Below are 24,044 nucleotides of genomic sequence, written 5' to 3'. Positions count from 1 at the left end.
AGTTCATCTTGTATGATCGGTATCTATTGAAACTGAATTGTCGTCTCTGTAGTTATTGTTAACTTTAGCTATCGTTAGCTCGACAGTTACTATTCGATCGATCCGAGCATCTTATGCTAATTTCGCTCTGGTTTTTCTCAAGCAGTTAAGAACAGCAAACAGTTTCTTTGAAGGTTTGCTTTAAATGCGACTTTTTTCTGTTTACTCTCACATAACAAAGACAAACACTGCTGTGAAATACTTTTATGATTATTTTTTCTTTCTCTATGTGAAAAAGTTTGTGAAATTTAATTCAGTACAATAAATTGTGAAGTATTGTATTTTTACATAAACTTAAATAATAGATGGAAGAAAAAAAAGCACTTAAGCAAATTAGATTTTGGACAAAAGATTCAAAATGATTTTGTGTTTCTGGGTATCGAGAAGGTTGAAACCGCTGACTCAGGCTTGAAGAAGCGTCTTTGTGATTCTTATTGAACTTCTCTGACCACCCCCCCCTCTATCTGTCAAGTAGTTACGTGTGTTTTTTTTAATGAGCTGGACATGAATAGTTTCTGGCATTCATTCCAACAACAGCACCGGTGGGCGAGACACAGCTTAGCTGATGAGTGACTCATTTGTTTTTGCAGTCCATTATGCTCCAGCTGTGCGAGCTGATGTTTTAGGAAGCGGGTTCATTCATTACCTGCTTCATTAGCTCCGTCCCTCAAGGTTTGCCACCTTTCTGTGATTCTCTCCTTTTTCTCTCTCTCTCTCTCCCTTGAATATATTCCCACACTTTGACTGTAAAATCCCAGGAAAATGATTTTTTCTTGTTGCAAAAGAATAATTTCTGTTTTTAATGCTGCATGAAAACATGATTTGTAGCTTTGGCTCACGCTTGCAGCTGAGTATGTTTTGGCCTGCTGGAGTCCAGCTTCTTTCACAGCTTTACAGAATCAAGATTCATCGCAGCGGGAATCGGCTCCTCAACAACTCCTTCGGTCCTTTTTCTTTCTTTCTTTTTTCTTTTTTTTTTTTCTTCACTGTGCAATCACGAGTTTTTTCCTCTGTCTGCCTCCAAAAAGTAAACACCGAAATCTGTTTTTGGCTTTCTCACGGATTGCTCGTTTCTGAAAAAAACCGCTTTGAAGAGGGGCGAGATGGCCGACACGTTGCCTTTGATTGTGTTTACCTCCCATTGCTCTCCTAATTGGTTCCCTCTTATTGAGACATCTTGCTGCTGGAGTGTTTTGTTCGGAGTGGCAGAGCTGCGCGGTTCCTCATATTCCGGCGCCCAGCAGAGTCGCTGAGAGTCATAAAACTGGAGCGGGAGGCATGTAAATATGAGATTGCACGTCCCAGAGGCTTGCAGGGTCCAATTGCCCCAGTTTACCTCCACCGCACATTGTTACGGCACTATGATCTCCAATCATGGTCAGGGCTTAATTCAATCCTGCTTTGTTGAGCAATAAGCATAAATAGGTGGAACAAGGCGATGCCACGCATGGCTCGGCCCAAGTTTTTTGGGGAAAATCTAATTAGATGCAGCGTGCGGCGGATCCACAATGCGAATATCAGCGAGCAGATATGGTGCACCTGTTTCCTGTTTCCTGCTAGCAAAAGCGAAGGCATCCATCCGTCATCACCCATCGACTGCTACTAGTTTGCTCTGAAAAACTCCAAGCGGCGAGCACAAAACACACCGTCCACCTCATTGTCTTTTCCATCTGAACTTACTCACGCTGACTCCGGCTCAGGATCGGAACCCAAAGCCACCTCTGATTGAAACGCAGCGTTGCTATAAGCTCCTCTTCCGCCCACCCGTCACTCCCACCTGCCTTGGCGCCGCTCCCGCACGGTGTTCTTGAAGTCCTGCCGAGCCCGCTGGCTTCCCCGCCTCACGATATATATGGCTTCCGCTCGCAACAAGAAACGAAACGCCGCCGTTTGTCTCACTGCGTAATGAGACACGAGACGGCTCATCTTCGGCAATCAGAGCCGAGACGCCGTGCGACGTGCGCAACCGGTCATTTCTTCAAACTCCTGTTGAACCGCTCAGCTCAATACAACTCTCAGCAATTAGACTATACTGTGTCTCGATCAGAAACCATTGACTTTCAGCGTGTTTCCTAGAAGAAACAAAGAAAAAAAACCTGAGCTGGTGCTCATCTGCAGCTTCTCTCTGCTGTTTTTTCTTTCCCCGTGAGTCTTTACAATCAGCTCACGCAGTCTCGGTCACCTCTTTATCCTTTACGTAGCGAGCCGCCGACGCCCCGCGGGTCTGGACGCAGCGTGCGGCGAGTGTGAGAGGGAGATAGATGCCGTGTGCCGAGGTGCATGCGGCGGGTGTTACCCGGGGGGGCCGCTTTGATGTGAATCCCGGGGGGGGGTTGTGGACCGGTACAGATACGGGGCCGTCGCCACACTTTTCACCGCCCAGGTTTGAGAATCCCCAACTTTAGAGACGCCTCACCTGGTTGACCTTCTGCCCTCGTAGCGCTAGAATATGCATCCCTTTTGCTACTGCGTTGAATCTCAGCAGCCAGTGAGTGTTGGGGGGGGGGGGGGGTTTTAAACACAAGCAAGACGTATCCTGTCATATTAAAGCCGCCGGCAGCAAATTGCACATCTCGGCTAATAAAAGCGACAAGGAAATTGCTGCCAGCAGATTTCCTCCAAATCTCCACAGTAATTCCCCACGAGCCCTGGCATTACCGCCTCACTACCCAGCCTCAGATTAACCCCCCAGCCACCCACTCCGCCGCCGCCCCCCCTGGGGGCCGCGCAGCGAAGCGTCTCGGGAGCCCGGCTTCAGCGCGCCGCCCGAGTCTCCTGATTTCATTTTGAGGTGGATATCTCCAGAGGTGGCGTCGGTTAGCGGCTTGACTGTTAAACCTCATTAGTTTGTTTATCTGAGGTCCTGAGAGGCGAGCGGTCTCCCGGTCCCCGTGCCAGCTGTCCGCACTTACTTCCCCGCTCGCTCCGCCTGACCTCCGGGTCGATCGACCCCGCCGCGCTTCACCCCCCCCCCCCCCCCCCCCCCCCCCCCGAAAGCGTTTGACCTCGACCCGGCGCCGCGCCCCCTCTGTGCCCCACGCGATCGGCATTCACAAGCGATGTCTCGCCCGTCCGCTCGTGTCCCAGAATGCAGTGCAGGAGGGGACTCGGCGGGGACTGTACCTCCACTCCGCACGTCCGAAACCCGACATTCTGTATGATACCGGCTCGGGAAGGTTAATCTGTTGTTTTATGGAGTCCCTTTCTTCCCTCTCCGCCTCCATCGATCAGTCTTTTAACTCCCATCCTCTCCTGTATCTTCCTCGTTCTCTCCCCTCTCCTTTTACTTCAGCGTAGAGCCGCTCTGGTTCTGTGTTATTGCAGTTTGGTCAGTCGATCATTCCCTTGCAAAGAAAAAAAAAAAAAAAAAGTCCAAAATTAGAGGATGGATTTGTTTTCATGGCAACAGCGGATCCATTTTTCTCTTTAATCCAGTGAAATATCTCAACATCTATACACGATGGATTGGCTCCAGTGTTCCTTTGTGGCTCCACGCTCTTAGTTTTGTTTTGGCTGCCTCCTTCTCCCCTCGGCTCGCGTCTCGCTTTACCTTACTCTCTCTTAAAGTTTGGATATACATCATCCCTGAGTCAATTTGTCTAAGTGATGGAAGTGAGTTGTGCCAGTTGCACTAACAGCAGGGCTATAAAGTCTGTGGTGAGGCGTTGGGGGGAGGGGGTCTCACATGTGTGCTGGGAATCCGTTCCAACAAAACAAAGTAAAAACTTCTCAATAACTTTGACCTCTTTGGTGTGAAAAATGCTTCAAAACTCTCCTACTTAACAAAACGCAGGCTCCCCAGTGTTGTGAAATGTATATATCCTCTATTTTCGATGTAAACTCGCTTTGTTGGAAATAAAGAGTCATGTTTTGTGCACAGGAAGTGGCGCGTCATACGAGCATGAAATGCCATTCACAGTGGGAACTTAACAGTAAAGCTGAAGTAACAATCATGTTGGAGGAATGATGTTTCCATTAGATATCAGAGTCTTGTAGATGCATCAAGTCCCTCGTGAATACATGTAGTGGATTATGTTGTGGGTCATGTGCAGAACAGCTCATCGGCATGCAGGTAATCAGGAATGCGGAGCGTATTGTTTACCTGCCGAAGGGAAAAAGCTGAGTGACGAATCAGAAAGACGTGTAATTTGATCCTTGATGAAGAACTTATTGCTATGCAACTGGAGTCAGTGTGAACTATAATAGCCTGAAAATGGGGTTTATACATTTTAACTGGGCTAAAAAGACAAGATTAATTTTGTATGGACTCATCTCATACCCTCATCTCCCTGCTCATTCCCCAAATGCATGTCAGCTCTCATGCTCCTGGCACCGTTTAAAAGAGAAGTCTTAACCGTGGCGTATGGCTGAGTGGGATTTCCCCAGCCTCCACCCATTTACTGGTTACCTGCTGATGCACTACCGTGAGCTTCTTGATTGTTTTTGCTCGTTTCTGACCATTTTGGTGAAACCCATCCGGCTTTTTACTGCCCGTTCCGAGCCTGTGTGTTCATTTTCTATTAATGACCCAACACGGGAGCCCAGATAGAGTCACCAATGTGGGACCGTATTTGGTGCTTATTCTAAGGTTGCACTGATATCCTGGAGATAGAAACTTCATCTGATACACAAGCAAATACTCATATATCTTTAATGAAATATTAACTTTGGGTATTTCAGGCTGTCTCAAGACTGGAGTTTCCTTCTGACACCCCAGCTGTCAGTAGATTGACAACATTTTTCCCCATTTAAGCCTGTATTTATAGATCTCAAACATAGATTGTTCCACTCAGAGAGTACTTTCGTGTTGTGTTACCATGATGCAGCCATAATAAGACATGAGAGAGCAGTTTTTAAGGCCTTCACAAGTTGCTAAACCTTGTTTTTTTGGCAACTTTATTCCCTTCAGAGTTTCTCGCCTTTACTCTCAAATGGCAGATAATCTTGATGGTGCAACTATGATGTGCTCGGCCGTGTTTTTAAGCATTGAATAAAGCTGTTGTAGAGTTGAAGACTTAATTCACCAACCTATGAACACTTGTTAAGTTACAAATACTTTTTTCACTCATTCATTTCAAGCCCATGCATTGCTGGTTGGATTATTTCCCACTGAAGGCCTGAATATCCGTTTTCTCAGTGATTTTTTTTTCCCCCCTCCTCTCATCTATCACACATGCATATATTTGCATTTCTGCGGTGTTTTACAGCCTAAAATATACTGTGAAATATGGATCCATCCCTGGTCGCCCCACATTCAGGAACCGCTGCATGACTGACACATCAGCACTCCCAGCCTTGAATTTACGCACGCATCATGATAACCCCCTCTTTAAAATGTTTTCCAGCTTCAGGTCGTAATTTACCAGTCACTTCCTCCTCTTCTCCCCCCTTTCTCTCCCACGTCTTGATAGCATTGCTTATAATTTATCGTATTGTTTTTAATTAAGTGGATGGCAAAAGGGGGGTTTAAGTGCCCGGCCAGTTCCAAGATGTGCCATTTCTTATCTGAATTCCACATTCTGGGCACAGCTACTGTAAAGTAGGGGACTATAAAGCTGAATAGGTCCCAGACTGCACCGCTGCATAACGCTACAGCTAGACAAATGTCACCTTTAGAAGAGAGGAGTGTGGATAATAAATACGACGTCGGGGGTCGCGGCGAAATGCAAACTTTGCTGACGCGGGGACGCCGCGAGATCCGCCGGTTCCAGCAGCCGGGCCTGGTGTTTTCTCAGTCTGGCACAGAGGATCAGAGAGAAAACAGCTTTGGATTACAGAGATGCTCGCCTTGATAGAGAAGAACTTTAAATTAAATGGAATCAAAGCAGACACGGTACAATACCGCTTCCCTTCGGAAAGACAAAGCCACATTTCCGCACCAAGAGGCAACACTGCAAAGGAATTAATTAAGAGGGTTTTTTTTTTTTTTTTTTTTTTTTTTTTTTATTTGATAGAAAAACTTGTGAAAATAGTAGAAATTATTCTTTCGACATGCATTTTGTGATGCGTTCATGAAAAACTGGAAACTGAGACACTCGAGAATGTCTCACCGGTGCACATGTGAAATGCACGTCATGTCTGTGCTCTCACTCCGCCCCTCGGGGGGGGGAGCGTCTCGCACTTCCCATTTACCCATACGTGATCCACTACGTCAGGTCTGCCGGCTCCTCGGAGAGCCAAGCAAGAGAACATACCGCAGCGAGGATCCATGAGAGGGAACAAGCAAATCGGTTTGATTGTCCACAGTGTGCCGAGATGTACGTCTGAATAATCAGAGGGTGAACGACGCACTCCGAGCAGTTCCCATCTCTGTGACTATAGCATTAGAAGTGATTTCCCTATATATCAGGTCATTCGGGAGCGCCCCTCAGAGGTTAGTCGACGTTTGCAAGGACTGCGATATCATTCCGATGGTGATCTGACATCAGCGATCGCAGCGCGATGATCTTTCTAACCTTGAAACGATGGAGTCGGGTATTTTTGGCGAACGCGCCGCTCGGCCCAACGCGTCGGCGCCCCGGAGGAGGGTCCCCGCTTCCTGTCGCGGTGACATTTTCCCGTCCCCAGATGCTCGTGTCAATCTTTGGGAAATCCATCCAGATGAACCCACTGAGGGGTTTTTCTTTTCTGTTTTCTTTCTTCCTGGACATGGCTTCAAGTGTACATGATCGATGTGACATTGTTTGTGGAGTCGGAGCACGACAGTCGTGACTAAACGGCCTGAGCTCCCAACATGCCCCCCTTCTGAGCAGGCAAACATGAATTTATTTACTTCCATATGTTCATGCAAATTGGACGGGCCACAGCATAGGTAATACAAATCACCCCAATTACTCTGCAGCGCACACACACACACATCTCCCCTGCGTGTGTGTGCATGTTTGTTTTCTTGCAGACGTGACAGACAGGGACGAAGCAGCAGGACGCTGCGTCGCCGGCGCCAGCTCTTCACCGGAGTTTTAACCTTTCCCTCGGCGTCCTTCCTGCAGAGCGCCTCGCTCCTCTGGGCATTTCTCCTCACGCTTTCCCATTGTGTGTGTGTTTTTTTTTTTTTTTTTTTTTTTTTTCTCCCCCGTCCCTGATTCAGCACTGGTTCTGGAAATCTCTTTATGCATAAAACCCTCCCAGGGCATCAGAGAGAGAGAGAGAGAGAGAGAGGGAGAGAGAGAGAGAGAAGAAAGGTGACGTGGGAGACAAAAGAGATGAAAGAAACAGTGGGAGAGGAGCATGAGTGTTCTGTCCTGACGTGTGAGCGAAGCGTACGTCCGGAGTGACGGAGCACTGACATCACATTTCCACATGCGTCTTTCAGTGAACATCCCGGTTACATGCGTTCCCGCCGCAGTCCCGCCGTGTAAAACCGCTTCTCTCCTTTTCCCACTTCTCCCCGGAGAGGTGTGATGCAACGATTTCCAAACCCGCTAACACCGGCTTGCTCCATCCTCCTCCTCCTCCTCCTCCTCCTCCCCCCTCCCTCCATCCCTCTCTGATTTGCAGCGATAAGTTACATCGGCTTCTTTCTCAAAAACCTCCACTCAGTCTGTTAAGTTGCGGCCCGGGCCTCCTCGTTCATTCGGCTCACGCGCGCGCCACGAGAGATCCGACGCAGGAAAATCACCTACAGTCCCAGCCACTCTGCTGTGTCCTGTTTTCATTACATGGGCTCCCCGGGAGAGGGTATGGATATAGCAGTGCTCTCTGCTCACTCCTCTTCCTCCATGTATCTCATTCTCTCTCTCTCTCTCTCTCTCGCTCGCTCGCCGAGCACAGTAAGCTGTCTTGATCTCCGCAGGTGAATTTCCTCCAGCAGCTCATTTGGGGACTAGACTCGTTTTCCCGATGCCTTTGGAAGCAACGCCACAGTGAGGTCCGACCAATAAGTGCTTTGGCGAACACGCACCGAAAAAGGGCTGATGGCCAAGCCGATCCCTGCTGGATCTCTCGGTTTTTGCTTACCCAAGGAAGTCATTCTGGCAAATTTTGATTGAAAAGTGGCATCAGCCCCAAGGCGCGGCGCCACCGTTTCAAAATCTGGAACTTGATTGACTTTCTCGGAGCGCTGACCTCGGTCCAGGCCAAACCCTTCGGGGGGGGGGAGACGGGAGTGGAGCTGCCAGCCGGGTCTTTTCAGCCCTGACCTCACTGATGCCCACTGTGGCTGGACGGAGGCGAATTCTCCCCACTGTGTTCCAAATTCTTGTGTGAAGCCTGATGAGAACAGCAGACACCGGCTTTGGACTGATTAACATTCAGCGACGAGTGCTGCGTTTTATGCACTTTTCTCTTTTGACTTTTCGACCATAATCGTTGCGGTTTTACTGTTGGAACCGTTTTCCTGCGACAAGTTGAGCAAATGTCAAACGATCCTGCCAGAATCATTGAAAAACTAACAGAGCAAGCATCGTGTGACTTAACACCATGTGTCCAAACATGAGGTCCAGGACCCTGTTAGGTACCCGGCACAACCGGGGGGGTTCGGAGGTTTCATCCAGGCCCTGTTAATCGTCCATGTCAGATACACAAATGTCAAAGAAAACCGGCATAAGACATTTCAGGTGCTTCATTCCTGTTTCGTTTTGCCTCTCAACCATCAAAGACAATCATTTTAGTGGAAATAGTAGAGATATCAGTTGGTAGCCGAGCAGAAAACGCTATAGCCAGGACTGGTATTACCAGTACGGAGGAATTAGGATCAAACAGTGGGTTTGTGACAACGCGCACGCTGAAAGCTGCAGAAGTCTTGATGAGATGGCCCTTTGTCAACAATACCTGCAAGTGTCTTGAATTTCTGCTCTTCCAGGAGATTCTACAGCAGTGGAGTCTCTTGGTTTTTGGATGTTAAAATATCTCAAGAAAAGAATAAGAGCTACACATTTCACACTTTTGTTTGTGGACATTTCACTGTATTTCCAGTCGGATTTTTTTCACCGTTAACACATTTTTGTTAGATTAATTCACTCGCCTGGCCCTTTGTAGATTGATTTCTGCTGTTTGTGGTCCTTAAATGAGTTTGACACCCCTGACTGAGCCTGTTTTTAACCCAGTGTCCTGTCTAACCTTCATTACTGCCGAAGCAGCACCGGGTCAGCCTTCAGATTGAACATCTTCATTATTATTCTGCAATGACTCGACATTGAACACTTTTATTAAATACACTATTAACTTTTTTTTTTTTTCTTCCCATGTGGAGTGTCTGAGTTGTGCGTAGGTGTGTGAGGAAAGACTGGATCATAGCATTTCATCGATGAATCATAGCATCTCATCCATAATGTTTAAATTTGAGTGAGTGTGTGTGTGTGTGAGTGAAGCTGAGGCCCCGATTGAACAACAAAAAGGGCAAACTTCCATTTGGGTGTCTGTTTTCAAAATAATGGAACACTGGTCAGAGACACTGAAAACACAACTTAACGCCTCCCGAGGTGGAACTTTTTGAAAGTGTGTGAAAAACAAGGACAAATGCAACTTTCGTAAAATGCGCGGGCCGACAGCCGACGCGCTGCTTGCAGTCGTGCGACTTGCAGCGCCTGGCGGCGGAAGAAGAGTCGACGTCCTGCGGACGGAGGAGTTGAAAGCGGCGCTAAAGTGGGCCCAAGCTGAGCGAGTCACCGCAGGCAGCTCCAGCCGGAAAGCGGAGCTGGCGGTGGGGTGTGGGCACGCCTCAGAGGAGGCCGAGCAAGGCTTCCAGGAGCCGACCACTCAGGGTCATCGCTCTTCCTCTCACTGTCACTGTAGATCCGTGTCTTTGTCTTCCCCGCGCGCCACATTTTTTCATTTTTCTCCAGCTCCCCGGCTCTCCGTCAGGGCCGGAGCCGCAAGCCGCCGCTCAGGGATCCTCCAGACGGCTTTGTCGTTCTGCACTAAGCTCGACAGGAGTCCTTCTTCTGCCGGCACAGACTTCCAGCAAAGCCCAGCGAGCTTCCAGGTCCTGTTGAGATCCAATTCCTGGTTTCTCACAGTATGAGAAGCTCTTTTTTTTTTTTTTTTTTTTTTTTTTTTTTTTAGCATTAACTTTATCCAAAAGCTTTTGTGTCTCAAAAACTTTACTGGGGAAAATGGGACCAGCAGCAAAAGTTCATCCCAAATCCTCACGGCCGTCATGACCTGACGCCCCTGTAACTGCGCTGCGACCTTGCTTCCTGCATTCTGCGTGGCATGCCTCTAATGTTTTCCTGGAGTACCCTTTTAAGCATTTCATTTACGTCTAATGAGCTTTTCATTAGGAGAATTCAACTGCGACTCCTGCACACGAGAGCCGAAGCAGCGCCGGGTTTTAGCATTGGGGCTAATGATTCTTCTGCCGACCGGACGGCAATAACGGGCGCTGCTTTTGTTGTGCCGGAGGACGTCGCATTATGAGAACATCAATGCGGGAGAGTGGGTGTTGATCTTTCCAAATGTCATGCTCTGTTCCACCGGGCTGGATTTGGACTGGTTATTAACCCGGCCCCCAGCCTGTTGTGTTTCCCGCCGCCGTGCGATATTCGGCAGCATTACCGTAAAAGTGGCACCGAGCTGAGAAAATGTTTAATTTCACAACAGATCATTGAGCATTTCCTATTATGCAACACGCTAACATGCCTCTAATGTCCAGGAAAAAAAAAAAAAAAAAAAAAAAAAAGACTGTACACATTCTATTGTGTCCCTACTTGCATTAATTAAGGGGAGCGGAGGAGGCAGCGCTTCACGATAATGAGCTGCAAGCGCCGTGTGTGAATAACAGGAGATTGACCATACGAGAGAGGGGATGTCGCTAAAATGACGAGCGAACAAAGCGAGCGTCGGCCTCAGGATGCACGATTGGAGAGGCCTTGGGGTTGTAATAGGCAAAGCAAAGTGAAGCTGAACAGGGAGGCAATTAAGGCGCCACATCTGGTGACGCCGTCCTGAGTGGTTACCCAGCAGCCGCAATTACCCATCTCTCGCTACAGACAATAGAGGCCTGACGCTCGCCCGTCTTCAGATTCCCTTTAAAAAAATACTTTCAGGAAGCACTTCACACGGTCCAGATGCCAAATCTGGGAAGCCCCCCCCCCCCCCCCCCCACTTTTCCCTGCAATCAGCCGTTGATTCGATTTCGAGGCTTTTTTCTCGTTCCTGCTGATCACAATCCACGGGGCAAACTTCAAGTCACTTTATGTGCACTCCAGACCGATGCACTAAAGGGAAAATTAATTAGAGTGCAGGGAGAGAAATGTTTCAGACGGACGAGGGGAGCGAAGCAGTTTCCCATCAATGCCAGAAGCGACAGAAAGCATCATCCTGACATTGTGCGTTGAGTTTCCGATCACACCTTTAAGGCACATTTAAAATAGCAAAACATATATATATATATATCCGGTATTTCATAAATGAAGGAATGCATCTCTCCTCCCATCTTCCCATAATTTTGAGCAAATTGAAGGAAATACCAACGTAAGGTCTTTCAGAAGAATTCCAGGGCTGCTTTGAAGAGCGTGACCTCCATGTCTTCAGCTGAGTGCAATCAAACACGAGAATCTCAGAAATGAAGGATAATTCCCACCTTACCGGCTGAAGACCGCCTCACGTTCGCGCTCCATTTTCTGTGACAATGCATTTGTGACTTGCAATCAAATTTTTATACATTCAATCCATTCATATCCCGCAGTCTGTTCGGTTACACCTGTCTCTCTGCTGTGTTATTCCACAAAGTAACATGAAACCGGTTTATTATAGAAAATAATGCGAGTCCAGCTTTGGTGAAGGCCAAATAAAGAGTTTTCACTGTTGTCACTAAAGTTCACAACCACAGAAATGATGCTAAGTTTTAATCCATCGTCTTATAGATGAAATGTAACTAAACTGGAGACTGTTATTAGCTAACCAGCTGCTCTAAGTCCCAATTCTCTTTAATCTGTTCTGGATCTTTGTGATGTTTGTCACGTTGTTACGTGTTCAGAAACTTCTTTTGTTGCCTTGTTGGTGACCCTAACTTTATGTTCACATAAATGTAAAGTGGTTCAGCCGTATAAATAAAACCGTATAATCAAATAGTGTTTTATCAACCAGAGGCTGCAGCATTTTATAAATACCATTGATCCAGTAAAGAAGTGTCTTTTTGCTTATAGTAACTTTCAGCTTGTAGTTTTTCCATGTAGCATCTTATAAGTTTGCAGCTGGAATTTTCTCAACTTTGCAAATGTAATCTTTTGGTTCCAGCCTGTTTTTACTTATCGAGCAAAATTCGCTCCAGTTTTATGAGTCTTGTTTTGGATTCAGTTCAGTCAGCTTGAGAACCATTTGTTGTGACGTGAACAAATGCTGCTACTTAATAAACTACTTCCTGTTGCTTGAACTCCTCTTGAACAACCTGAAGGACCATCAATAGCTTCAGAAAAGTGTAAGGACTCAAGTTACATTGTACTGCTGGAGTTACATCACATTTTCTTCAAATGCGTGTGACGGAGGTTGGTTTTGATATTTTATCGACCTGAAGACAAGACAATAATACTTCATGTAATAGCCAAGCTGATGGGGCTCGTCCATTCACATGAGACCGTGAAAATGGAGCTAAATGGAGGTTTTTGGGTTGTTTTTTTTTAAGTCAACCACTGTTTCCAAGCTTGAGAACTAACAATTCATTGATTACCTCTCCCACGCCGGATCAGGTCAATACAAACCCCAAACTGCTGGATCACTGTAATTACCAGCTGCTAGATTGTCAAATACTGTTTAGATTCACAAAACTCTTGTAAATTCCTCTTGTTGCAGTCTGAAGTGTTTTCCCAGAGCTAAATTTATTCAAGCCATGAAAATGAAGGAAAAAAAAAAAAAAAAAACAAAGGAAGGAGAGGCTTTCCTGCTCAAGAGCTCAATTGTTTGGATCTGCTGGTAGATGAAGTCGACAAAGGACTGAGCGCCACAGGCTGCATGCCGATGGAGTGAGAGGCCGCAGCACGCTCCCCTCCCTTATGCTACACCTGTGATCTGTGCACATGCCGCCACCCCCCCGACCCCCCTTCCTCCGCGGTTTGCTTCCAGTCCGTCGGCTAAGCCGCGAGAATCTTTGCTGACGTCCCCGTCCTGCGAGCCACATGCGACCGAGGCAGACGCTCCGCAGATAAGAGAGAGGAGACAATCGCATTAAGGCTCACTTTATCCCCCCCCTCCCTCCCCCCTCAAGTCCAGAGGTTAGGGATTTGACTGCTGCTGGAGTCTGTGTGCTTAAATCCCCCCCCCCCCACACACACACACACCAACGAACGTCTGTTTTACCTCTGCAGTCTGTTCTGATCACAATGAAATTAGTATGCCAGCCCCCCCCCCCCACCCTTGGAAAGTGGTGTCAGAGCTACGACGGGCGAAGACACCAAAGGATCCGTGTTACCTTTTACTGCTGCCTCAACCTGTCAGCTCGGTGTGTTTTGGGGCTTTTTGTGTTGTTTGTGTGGGCTCCTCCGGCACGCCGGCGCCCCTGCTTTGAAGCACCACAGAGACCCCTGCTGGAGCTGCAGGGAATGGCAATGTGAGGGGTGTGTGTGTGTGTGTGTGTGTGTGTGTGTGTGGTCCCAGCATCCACGCAACTTCACCGTGTACAGTACTTTTCTTGCACCGTGAGAGGAAATGCTGAACTGTCCCCCTTCTCAGTATCAGTGAACCAGATTTTGCCCGTTAACGCTCGTCGGAGGGCCAAATTAGAGTTAAAATAAAATCCCTATTATCTTTGAACTCGCGAGTACCCAATTATACGGCGGCGTTATCGCCCATCTCACAGACTTCTGAGTCCTCGCCACAGGGCCAGTGAGCAAGTGCAGCTCATAAAGAGATGCTGAATCACCTTCTTTTTTTTTTTCTTTTTGGCCCGACTGGTGTTTCTTGCCCCCCCCCGCTCCTCACTCCACACCCCCACCGTCCTGATGATGTGGTCCTCTTCCTCCGAGGCCACGCCAACAATAAGTGTGAAAGGAAATAAGGAAAGGCCGCTAATCCGAACCGGGGCGAGAGAACAACGGGTTTAAAAGGGCTTTATCTGCCTGCCGTCGCCGGGGGACGCGCGCTGAGGGGTGGACCCCCGCTGGTGTGAAAAAATGAGGGTCTGCGTGGCGTTCCCGTCCCGGGAAGTCTATCTGTTCATCACGCCGCCTTCTACTTCGCAACAGTGTTGCTATCTGACTTTTTCTTTGTGCCTTTTTCGGAGGTCACGTGAAACCTCAAAAAAGTGCCGCCGCTTGAGCAAGATGAGTTTGAGGCGAAGCCGAGTCTGAATCTGACAAATTCGCCAAAAAATAAGAAGGTAAATGTCACCAAAAACATATTTCTGTACTGTGTCTGCCTAACATAAAACAAACGCTTCTCTCGGAGTGTTTGTAGCTAAGCTAATGCGCTAAACTTTAAATTTGATTTATTTTAAAAGCTACTTGAAAAATGCACTTATTACCCAAAGGAAAAAAAAAAAGAAACTATAGATTTTAAATGTAATTGTTTGGAGTTGAACTGTCAAAATAAAACATGTCAAACATCCCCCAAGTGGTGAACAGAGGAATTGCAAGGCTCCTCACAAATCACAGGAACAGTTTAAAACTTTTAAATCATTTAACATTTTTAAATTTTCTTTCTTTTTTTAAAGACTCAGTCGTTACATTTTTAAAATGTTTTTTCTAGAAAATGTTGAATTAGTTCCCAAATTGATTGAGAAATAGCGGTTGGCACTCGTAACTCACGTTGAGACTGGCCATGGGTTTGAATCTCCCTTTTTCTGTTAAATTTCAGTTTAGTTTTTTTCCTTTTTGTCTGGTTTCAGTCATTTGACTGGGAAAAATGTCCCGTGGAATCCATTACATGTAATTTGTTTGAGCAATGGAGGGAAAGACGTGGAAATCGGTGCGAGAAGTGTTTTTGTCTCACTGACATGAATTCATTAATGACAGAAACCACTTCTCTCTAAGTCAAGTTGCACTTTTGTGTTTTAAATGTTCCTAAAGTGCTGCGAGCAAAAAATAGCAGGGCAGATATTAAAAAATGTGATCCAAGGGAGGAGGAGGTTCCTGAAGAGCACGAGAGCTTTTATCAAGGTGCGGCGGTGTTACAGCGTTGGTTGAAAGAGAGTTCAAGAGAGCGTTTTTCCAGTTTAAGAGGCCGTCGGGGGAATTTTAAACAGGCTCTGGGATAGTTAAAAGAAGAGCTTCTGGGACTGATGGAATCGGGGAGCCTGTTATGGAGTTTTTCAAGGGTAAAAATTGCAGCTTGGTGAGAGAATGGGTTTAATAACAGGAAGCACTCGTGCTTGTCGAAGAAGGTTCAGGTATCATCCAATATCGCTCCTCTTGTATACCTGCTCCAAGCTGAACCGGCTTGCAGAGGACAGAGGAGCAGGACAGACACTGCCGTCATTTATTTTTTATAGATTTGTCTGTGTTTGTTTTGCCACGTGTTGACGAAGCCGGTTGTGAGCAACACTGCATGCAAGGAATGCCTCAGAGACTGTGCTACCACAAGAAAGAAACAGGCTTCTGTTGGTTAGAGAGAGCACCAGTTCGATGAAAACCCGAAACAACTCTGCAATATTTAGGATTATACAAGTGATACTGCTTTTGTCCTGTAGGTGGCAATGATGAGCATTATTAAATGCAGTAGATTCTATTGGGTATGTTATAGAACTACCTAACGATTTAATATTTTCTCATTGTGAATATTAATATTTCAGAGTGAATGGAAAGGATGAATGGAAAGGACTTGAAATTCTTCCCAGTTTTGGGGCATGTGAAATACTTCTTTTTTCTTTTTGTTGAATATTCAGGTCATATTTTCATTCGATATAAGTATCACATTGGATTTACTCATCATTAGCAGTCATTTCGTAGCATTGCTGGCTCGTCAGAATTTGCAGTTTGGGTGTATTCACTGATTCCCTGTTGTTGTACTGAGGACTGTGTTATCGATGTTGGTACTCATGACATCACCTTGTGGTACGGAGTGGTATTACAAAACAGGGTATTCTGCTAGCAAGTTGCAAGTTGGGTGACTTTCTTCAAAATCTAAATACAGTAAAATTTTAATGTGACGTAGCAATGTCTGTCTCCTCATTTTGACTTTGTTGCTTTAGGTGGACTTGAATCCTGAGTTTGACGTATATTGTCTTCTTTCTTTTTTTGTCTTTTTTCCCCAAAAGGTAACCCGGTCAACTTGACGTGCCAGGCGTTCTTCGGATACAGCGGAGACGTCAGTCCACTCATCTACTGGATGAAGGGGGAAAAGTTTATCGAGGATCTGGATGAAGAGCGAGTGCAAGAGAGCGAAATCAAGTAAGGCCTCCTCAATTACCTGCAAGACAAATGTAGCTATGCTGGTTATGCTGCTTGTTCAGCTGCTATAGAACGAAAAAAATAGTATAACAGATTTATGAGGTACGTTGAATCATATGAAATGCAGTGACGGACCCCGAGGCTGATCTGGTAAATACCTTTTTAAAGCCATTTACCACGACCGTGTGACACACCAGACACTAAAGGCGGCCTTTCACTACCCTGCGATCATTTAAATGATATTCATGAATGCTTCATGTGGCCGTTTAATAATGCAGACAGCTATGCATTCTTTATCCGTACGCGCCGTATCCAAGGTAAAATATCCGTATAGGCAGTGATGGGAAGGGCGGCACGGCAGATGGAAACTCCGGCCGAATGCCTGCGCTGACCTCCTTTTTCCATTTGGATGGTCTCCGTCTCGTGGCTGGAAACAGAGAACTGTTTACTCCAGAATCACACACACACACACACACACACACACACACACACACACACACACACACACATCACCTAAAGGTGGATGACCATCCAACAATTCAATCTCTTTTCACCTCAGCTTGTCCAAGTCAAGAAGGACAAAAATAAAAACATAAATAAACTAGAACTGCAAGCAGTGCTCATAGGGGGCCAAGCCTCCCGCGCGACTCGGACCCCGGACTCAGCGGAGCCCTCAGAAGCTCGCCACGAGGGACCCCGGGCTCGGGACGGGCGTCGGGACACGAGCCGACGTCTAACCCCCGCCAGCAAGGCCCACGTCACGCTCACCATACGCAGTGCAACTCTGATCAACTTTCACGTCACTTGCTGTCTCTGTTTACTGCGCCCCCCTTTTCGCCAATTTTGACCAAAGTTAACACACAGCCTCTGGCTGAATCAGACAGAAGTGAAGTGAGTTCAGTGTTGAGAACTCTGATGTTTAAACCATACAGAAACTGCTTTGAAAAGAGTAAATTACTCAGAGATCATGCCGTTTCCGTCCGTCTTTCAGACACCAAGTTCCCACCATGAGTTGCTGCTTGGTTTTAGTCATGTCAGGTCACTGAGTAGAGACACAGGTTGTTTTTAATATTGTCAGTGAAAAAAGACAGTATGACATTGTAAACACAATACAGTTGAGGTCAGAGTGTTACATGCACTTGTAAAGAATATAATGTCATGGCTCTCTTGACTTTCCAGTCATTTCTACAACTCTGATTTTCCTCTGATAGAGTGATGTACTCTATGCACAACTTCACCCCTTCCTGAACTTCAGGATTTTCCTTCTTTCCTTTCTTTCATGATAGGACAATCCGATTAATGTTGGTGTGTCTGACCTCTGTAACAACTTCAGACACACCTGTATTAATCAGCTCATCCTGTCACGAAAGACAGGAAACAAGGAGCCTCCTGAAGTTCAGGAAGTGGTTGATTTGTGAATAGAGTCTATTGGACCAGATACTTCTTTGTCACAAAAAGATTCATGAAGTTGTTCATTTGCAATCTCTCAGTTCACACAGGCAAAGCCTGCTTTCACCACAGACACTGCTTGCAAACAGTGAACTCCACTATGTGCCATCTGTTGGTTACTACACCTTTATTGGTTACTACCCCTAACATGAACTATGTCTGTTTATTCTCCTCTTTTTAGTGATTTAGTAGCATGTCCCGTGATGCCACTGTGCTCAGGGAACATGTCGATATCAAGTTTAAGAAGATGTGATTTAAAATGTAAAAATTACGGGTCAAAATGCATTTTCATGAGTTATAGCGCCACCTAGTGGCCAATGTTCACCAAAATGGGCTGATAGACCCACAGTCACATTGTAACCAAGGATCTTAAGTTTGGTGGTGTTAGCATTTATTATGACCAAGATAAGTGAAACTTTGTGTTTAGCTAGCTCGCTGGCAAAGTTTAGTCAAGCCCACGTTGCGCATATTTCAACGTAGCAAAATTCTTTTGATAACTTTGTGTCAGACCATACTGAAGACTTTATGTGCAGATTTTCACGTGGTTCGGACAAAGCCCCTAGACAGAGTTCGGAAAAGTATGTTTTTCAGTTTTAACGATCTAGCGAAAAAAAATTATAGGCGGAAATGGGCGTGGCCTAGCCCAGGTGATTCAGTTCTTCTCAGGGAATCTGAGGATATGAGTTTTTTGAATGTGCGACATACGGTGTGGGAGTTATAGCCCAAAATCCATTTATGTGGCCTATAGCGCCACCTGGTGGTGGATTATTTTGATTTTTTGCGTCCTCCGTCGGACCATGGTTTGGGACCAAGCCACCAAGTTGCACCACCCTCCCATGTACGGTTTGGGCTGCAGCGGGACTTTTACATACGGAAAAATAAAAATAATAATAAAAACCCTATCAATTACAATAGGGTTCCCAGCACAGCTGGCCTGGGAACGCGTATGCGATGCATACGCGCTCCCTGGCCATCCGTGGCTTGGCCCCCTAATAAATAAAAAAAACAGCCTTTCTTTTCTCGAATCTTTTCAGGTGTCACTTGGTGGATTTCCAGTTTATTGAACTCGGCAATAAGAGTAGAATTACATTTGAGGGAAAACAAATCTAGGAATCCTTGTCACCTTTCTCAGTAAGCCTCTTTTAATGACAGTTTCTCTGGTGGCGTCATATCAGAAAACAAGCGCCTGAAATTTCCAGCTGTGACAAACAAAGATGGAGAAATCAATGTTTGCACTTTTCTATGGAAGTCTCCAGTCTGAGTTTACATATTCTCTTGGCAGAATTTGGTTTTCTATTGGAACTTTGACTGAAAAGCTAAAATCAATCCAACAAGTTAAATGACCATAAACGGTTAAAGGGGCTGTAGGCAGGATTCTGCATTTGACCCATCTAAGATAGCGATTTGAAACCCAGCACAGCCAATCCTGTCCTGTTTTCTCTGACAATACGCCCTTACGCAAGTTAAGCTCCTCCCACAAGTATGTGCGACGAACGCCCCTCGACCAATCACGGTTAGAGCCTCATGGGCTCTTCTGATTGGTCGAAGATACCTGGAGCTGTCGAGATTCCTTTTCAGCTCAGAACAGAGACAGATGGAAACGCTGCGCCCTCGTGGTAGTGCAATTATGCTACACTCCTAAAGGATTATCAATGGATACTCTAACATTTAATCCAAAGAAAACACAGAAAAATTAGCATTGACTAGCAAAATCCTGCCTACAGCACCTTTAAATCTGCTAAACTGTAGTTGTGAAACATCCTAAATCCAGCCTAATATTCATTATTGTACATTTAACATCAACTTAATGAGCTTGTTGTTTTTATTTTAGAGCTGCAACATAATTTTCAGCTCCAGATTGATGTTATTTGGATCAAGAGGCTGCAGAGCTCTGACCTAACAGGCTGAAACACCACGTCGTACTGCTCAAATCTGCGTTTCCAAGGATCTGAATCTCTCAGGAAAGTTTCTTTTACCTTGTTGGATCATTTTAAACCATAAAGAAAGGCCCAGTCTGGTATTGACGAGGTGTACCTGGACCTGTTTCATTTGTATTTGATCAACTTGAGCAGTCTTTTATTGCTAATTAACCGAGCGAGCGACGACGCGACGCTTCAGCGAGTCGATTCTCACTTTCCTGAAAAGTGGTTCAGATTAAAGGTCACAGGCCGGGCGTGTGGCGAAGCACGTCAGGCCGCCACTGTACTTAATAGTGAAAGTCAATCAGAGCGCTAACCCTCTTTAAGTGAATAATCAATCCTCATTACCATCACAGGACCCCTGAGTCTGCTGAACCTGGAGCGGAGGAGGGGGGCACTCCCCTTCGAAGGACATCCCTTTCAAATCGGCCATCTCTGATTAAATACAACACAGCAAGCGTTCCTCTTATCACTTATTCTGTTTTACCTCCATCCGCACAACCCTGCTGATTGTGATCAAATTATCAGATGAAATCGCCGAACAACCAGGTTCGCCTGGAAAGAAATATAGATTGAAAATATCCAAGGAAGAGCGAAATAATCCAAATGATGAGAAATGAGCAAACACACACCAGATTCCACCGCTTTGTTTGTTTGTATTTAAAGTGGAGAGAGCACCACCACTCAGATGTTGCTAGAAATTGGGAAATAGTTTCCTGAGCTTCAGCAGTGGAGAGGAACGTCTCAGTCCACAGCGGAGTGTCGTCGGCAGGGAATGAGATAAGAGCAAAGACGAAGCCGCGGCAGAAAGAAAATTATGTTGTGCCACGTGAAGTCGTGCATAGTTTAGGTTGCAGATTGTAAGATATCCAGTCTCTACAGTTGTTTGTTTCTTTCTTTTATCTTAATCTTCTTAAACAACACCTGTTTCATCAGGCAGTGCGATCTGTATCACAGTGCAGGGGTTATGAGTCCACATGTGCTGCCAAGCGCAATGATATTTGAGACAGAAATTGAAATGATACTCGTTTTTGATTCACCACAACTAATTAAAATCTTTGAAACGTTGCCATTTTCTTCACATTTTTTTCCTTATTTTAATGGTTTATTTTATTTTTTTAATGAGCTCATGAAAGAAAACTTTTATATGACTGTTTTGATATCTACAGCGACTGAAGAGAGCACACTGACAGCGAGCTCCAGATTAAACTCTGGATTAAGGTGTCCCCATTTGTTTAGATGATGGCCTCGTAAATGTCAGTTCTCCATCCACACGCATTTCTGATTCAGTCAATCTGAAAATGGTTGAATAAATAGCAAAAATACGACGTCGCCACATTGACTCACGACTAATTGATGTTAGTATAGAAATAAAATGAATAATTTTGTCATGAGAATAAACAAGCAGAGCTTCTTTTGGATCGCATTTCTGCCAGTCTTGACTTGATTGGACACACCTGCAGGTTCAGGCTTCGCTCCAGTACTGAATACAGAAAGGCCATTTGCAGACTTGCTAATGCAGAGATGTATGACCTTGAGAAGTGCCGTTTCTGACGACGGTTTTTCCAACACTCGCCGGTCCCGTGTTTGCTCAGCAAGACATTTCACTGCGATCTATATTGTAATAAAGACCCTTTTCATGTCCCGCACCTATGTAGTGCTTTGAAAAACCCTTGTTGTCGACAAACGCCGGCTCCTGAAAAGGTTAACCGTAAGCAGCGCGACGAGGCCGAGAGGAGCGTTGGCGGCCCGGCCGGTGACCTGGCATTTGGAGATGTCTCTATTAGCCCGCCAGCGCGCTCCGTCCGGCTCTCAGCGCCGCTCTCCGTCGTGAAGGACACCGGGCCAATTAGAGCCTGCAGGATGTTCGGGGAGGCGGTGGGGGGGGGGGGGGGGGGGGGGGGGGTGGGGGGGGGGGGGGGTGGGCAGGTGGCAACAAAAGTGGGGGGTGGAGGGAGGGGGGGGGCACGGTAAAGATGAGACGGTAGAGTACGGAGGAGCGTGACACACGTGGCGCGAAAGCAGCTTTCAGATGATAGTCAAATGAGGTAACGAGCCGAAGGAATCAAACCGTGACCCCGAGTAACTTTGAAAGCACATCCGAGTCTGCACTGGGTTTTTTTTTTTTCTGTTGTGATATTTCTTTATTTATTTCTTTATTTTTTTTTTGTTCCCATCCAAACGCCACTTCAAACCCACTGCCTGACATCGTTCCCCGAGCTTTTAAGCTTTGAAATGGAAATTAATCACACGGGAGTATTCCCCGAAGGGCCGCCCAGCAATACATGAAATGGAGCTTTTGGCACAACGTTTCGCCGCCGGTACCCGGGGGCCGGTACGAGGGGAAAACAACGCAGCTGCAGGACGAGACGTCACGGATCTCCGAAGGGACGTGGCAAGTTTAAAAGAAGTAGTTTCAGTCCCCCGCTGGGCGGGAGGAGAGCAGCGGTTCAAGTGTGGAATTTCACTTTTCGCTCTTAATTGAAGCTCTCGCAGACGTATTGATGGGAAATCGGACGACACCGGCTTTTCCCAAGGTGCTAAACTCAACAAAGACCCAGAAGATCCTTTTCCCTCCTCGCCGTAGAAAAAGGCCTCCCTCGGTTCCAGTTACCAGTTTTTCCTCAAACCCGCTGACCTTTACCTGGGGAATTCGCAGCACGCTTGTTTTCCATTTATCCGTTTGATTGCGGGTCGGGGTCACCAGGCGAACAGGGCGGTTGCAGCAGATATCCCCCCCATCTCTAAATCACCTCGGTCCAGCTCCTGGAGGGCATGCTCAGGCATTTCCAGCCCAGCAGGGGTCCAAAAACCCTCAAGTCTACTGGTGCTGCATGCCTTCACAGGCGGATCTCAGTGTGCGTAAACAAAAGCGAAAAAGTTAAATTCTTTGTCAGCCGGAGCGTGCCGGCGTCACGCCGACCTCTGCCGGGCGATCCGTCATCGCGCCCGACCTGATATTGCGAGTGTGATCTGATTCAGATCAGCCTTTGGGGTGTCATCAGGAGGAGTGCAGACTAGCAGGGAGAGGAATGATCAAGCAGCCAGCCAGAGAGGCTTTTCGGTGAAGGGAGGGGAAAAAAAAGAAAAAAGAGAGCAACAGCGTGAAAACACGGTACAGTTCAAAAGTTCAGGTGTCACATTGAGACTGCGCTAGATAATATCAGACCAAGATACGGATGTGTTGAGCGGGATCCCACCGGACCACCTTCAAAGAAGGGTTTCCGGCGAATGCGCCACGCCTGCCGGCGTTCGAAATGAATAATAACGACGCTCCGGCTCCAGCCGGAGTTTCCATCACAGTGGGCAGCGAACCCACCCCGATCGAGTCAACTTCATACCAGGCGGTGAGAAACGAGCGACGCCACAAAACCAGCGGCGTCCTGATGTGCCTTTTATCTCCACGGCTCCTCTTTTTTAAAAATCCCAACCTGACAGTCACCGCTCAACAAGAAGACTTGTTTTACTGTTTGATAAAGTGAGGGTAGTGGCTTCCTGAAGATGTGGGGGGTGGGGGGCAACTCCAGTGATGTGGTTAAAAAATGTCAGGTATTGTTGAGGGAAGGTTGATTTTTATTGTTTTATTCCAAGATATTTATCACTTTAAGTGACACATTTGCCAAGAAAAGCATGAATCATGTTGGAGTTTTAGCAAAATGACTGAAACGGGCTTAAAGCTTAGATGCCTAAAACAACTCTGCCGTTAAAATAGCTAAACTGAAAAAAAAAGAATCCTGCTAAACTGCTTAAAGGCTGTAACTGTTAAAATGGCTTTCACATCTAAAAACATGTCTGAAAATGGCAAAAGATGAATAGGTAAGTGTCCAAACCAGACGACTTCAATCGCCAAAACAGCTAAATTACACAAAAAAACTGTAAATTGTTTAAACTGTTAACATGATGAAAACGTCTGAAGGACGGTAAAATGTTCTTTATCGTCAGTTTTGTAAACACAGCAGAGCTTGACATTGTGGAAGTGCGACGCTGGAAGTTGACGAACTCTTCTCCTCTCTGCCTGGTTTCCTTCTGCTTCCCATCTTTGAACACAGGAAGCATCCCGAAGATGTCGGATCTGATTCTATTCATTAGAACCGTGTTTAGCGGAAGGAAATCCGCTCTGCTGTCTGTATTGTTTAGATGCTTTCTGCAGTTAACAGTTTCCCTGAAGGAATGTCCCCGATTGTGTCGTGCGGCGTTGGAGGATCTTGCTTGTTTCACGTCGGTGACGTCTCTTTAAAGAAGGAAAAGAAAAGAGAAAATGGAAGCGAAAAGGCCTCGCGAAGTTATTTGTCATGTACTCCAACAAGCGGCTATCTTAACCTTTATGCTTCCTGCAGCCGACCGGCTTAAATGGTACGACTTCATTATTAGCTTTTAT

The 24,044-nt window shown here is 46.3% G+C and overlaps 1 protein-coding gene across 2 annotated transcripts in view; it reads left to right on the top strand.

Moving 5' to 3' along the window:
• Nucleotides 1-24,044, top strand: part of LOC115383789 (interleukin-1 receptor accessory protein-like 1) — a 209,549-nt gene that overhangs the window by 166,680 nt on the left and 18,825 nt on the right. For both annotated transcript variants that reach the window (XM_030085973.1, XM_030085972.1), the window contains exon 7: nt 16,166-16,298. In XM_030085973.1, the coding sequence (XP_029941833.1) occupies nt 16,166-16,298 (133 nt within the window). The remainder of the gene's footprint in view (nt 1-16,165; nt 16,299-24,044) is intronic.

This window comes from Salarias fasciatus, assembly GCF_902148845.1.
Source record: "Salarias fasciatus chromosome 23 unlocalized genomic scaffold, fSalaFa1.1 super_scaffold_20, whole genome shotgun sequence".
In the NCBI taxonomy this organism is placed as follows: Eukaryota; Metazoa; Chordata; class Actinopteri; order Blenniiformes; family Blenniidae; genus Salarias; species Salarias fasciatus.
This window is presented reverse-complemented; position numbering and strand designations above follow the sequence as displayed.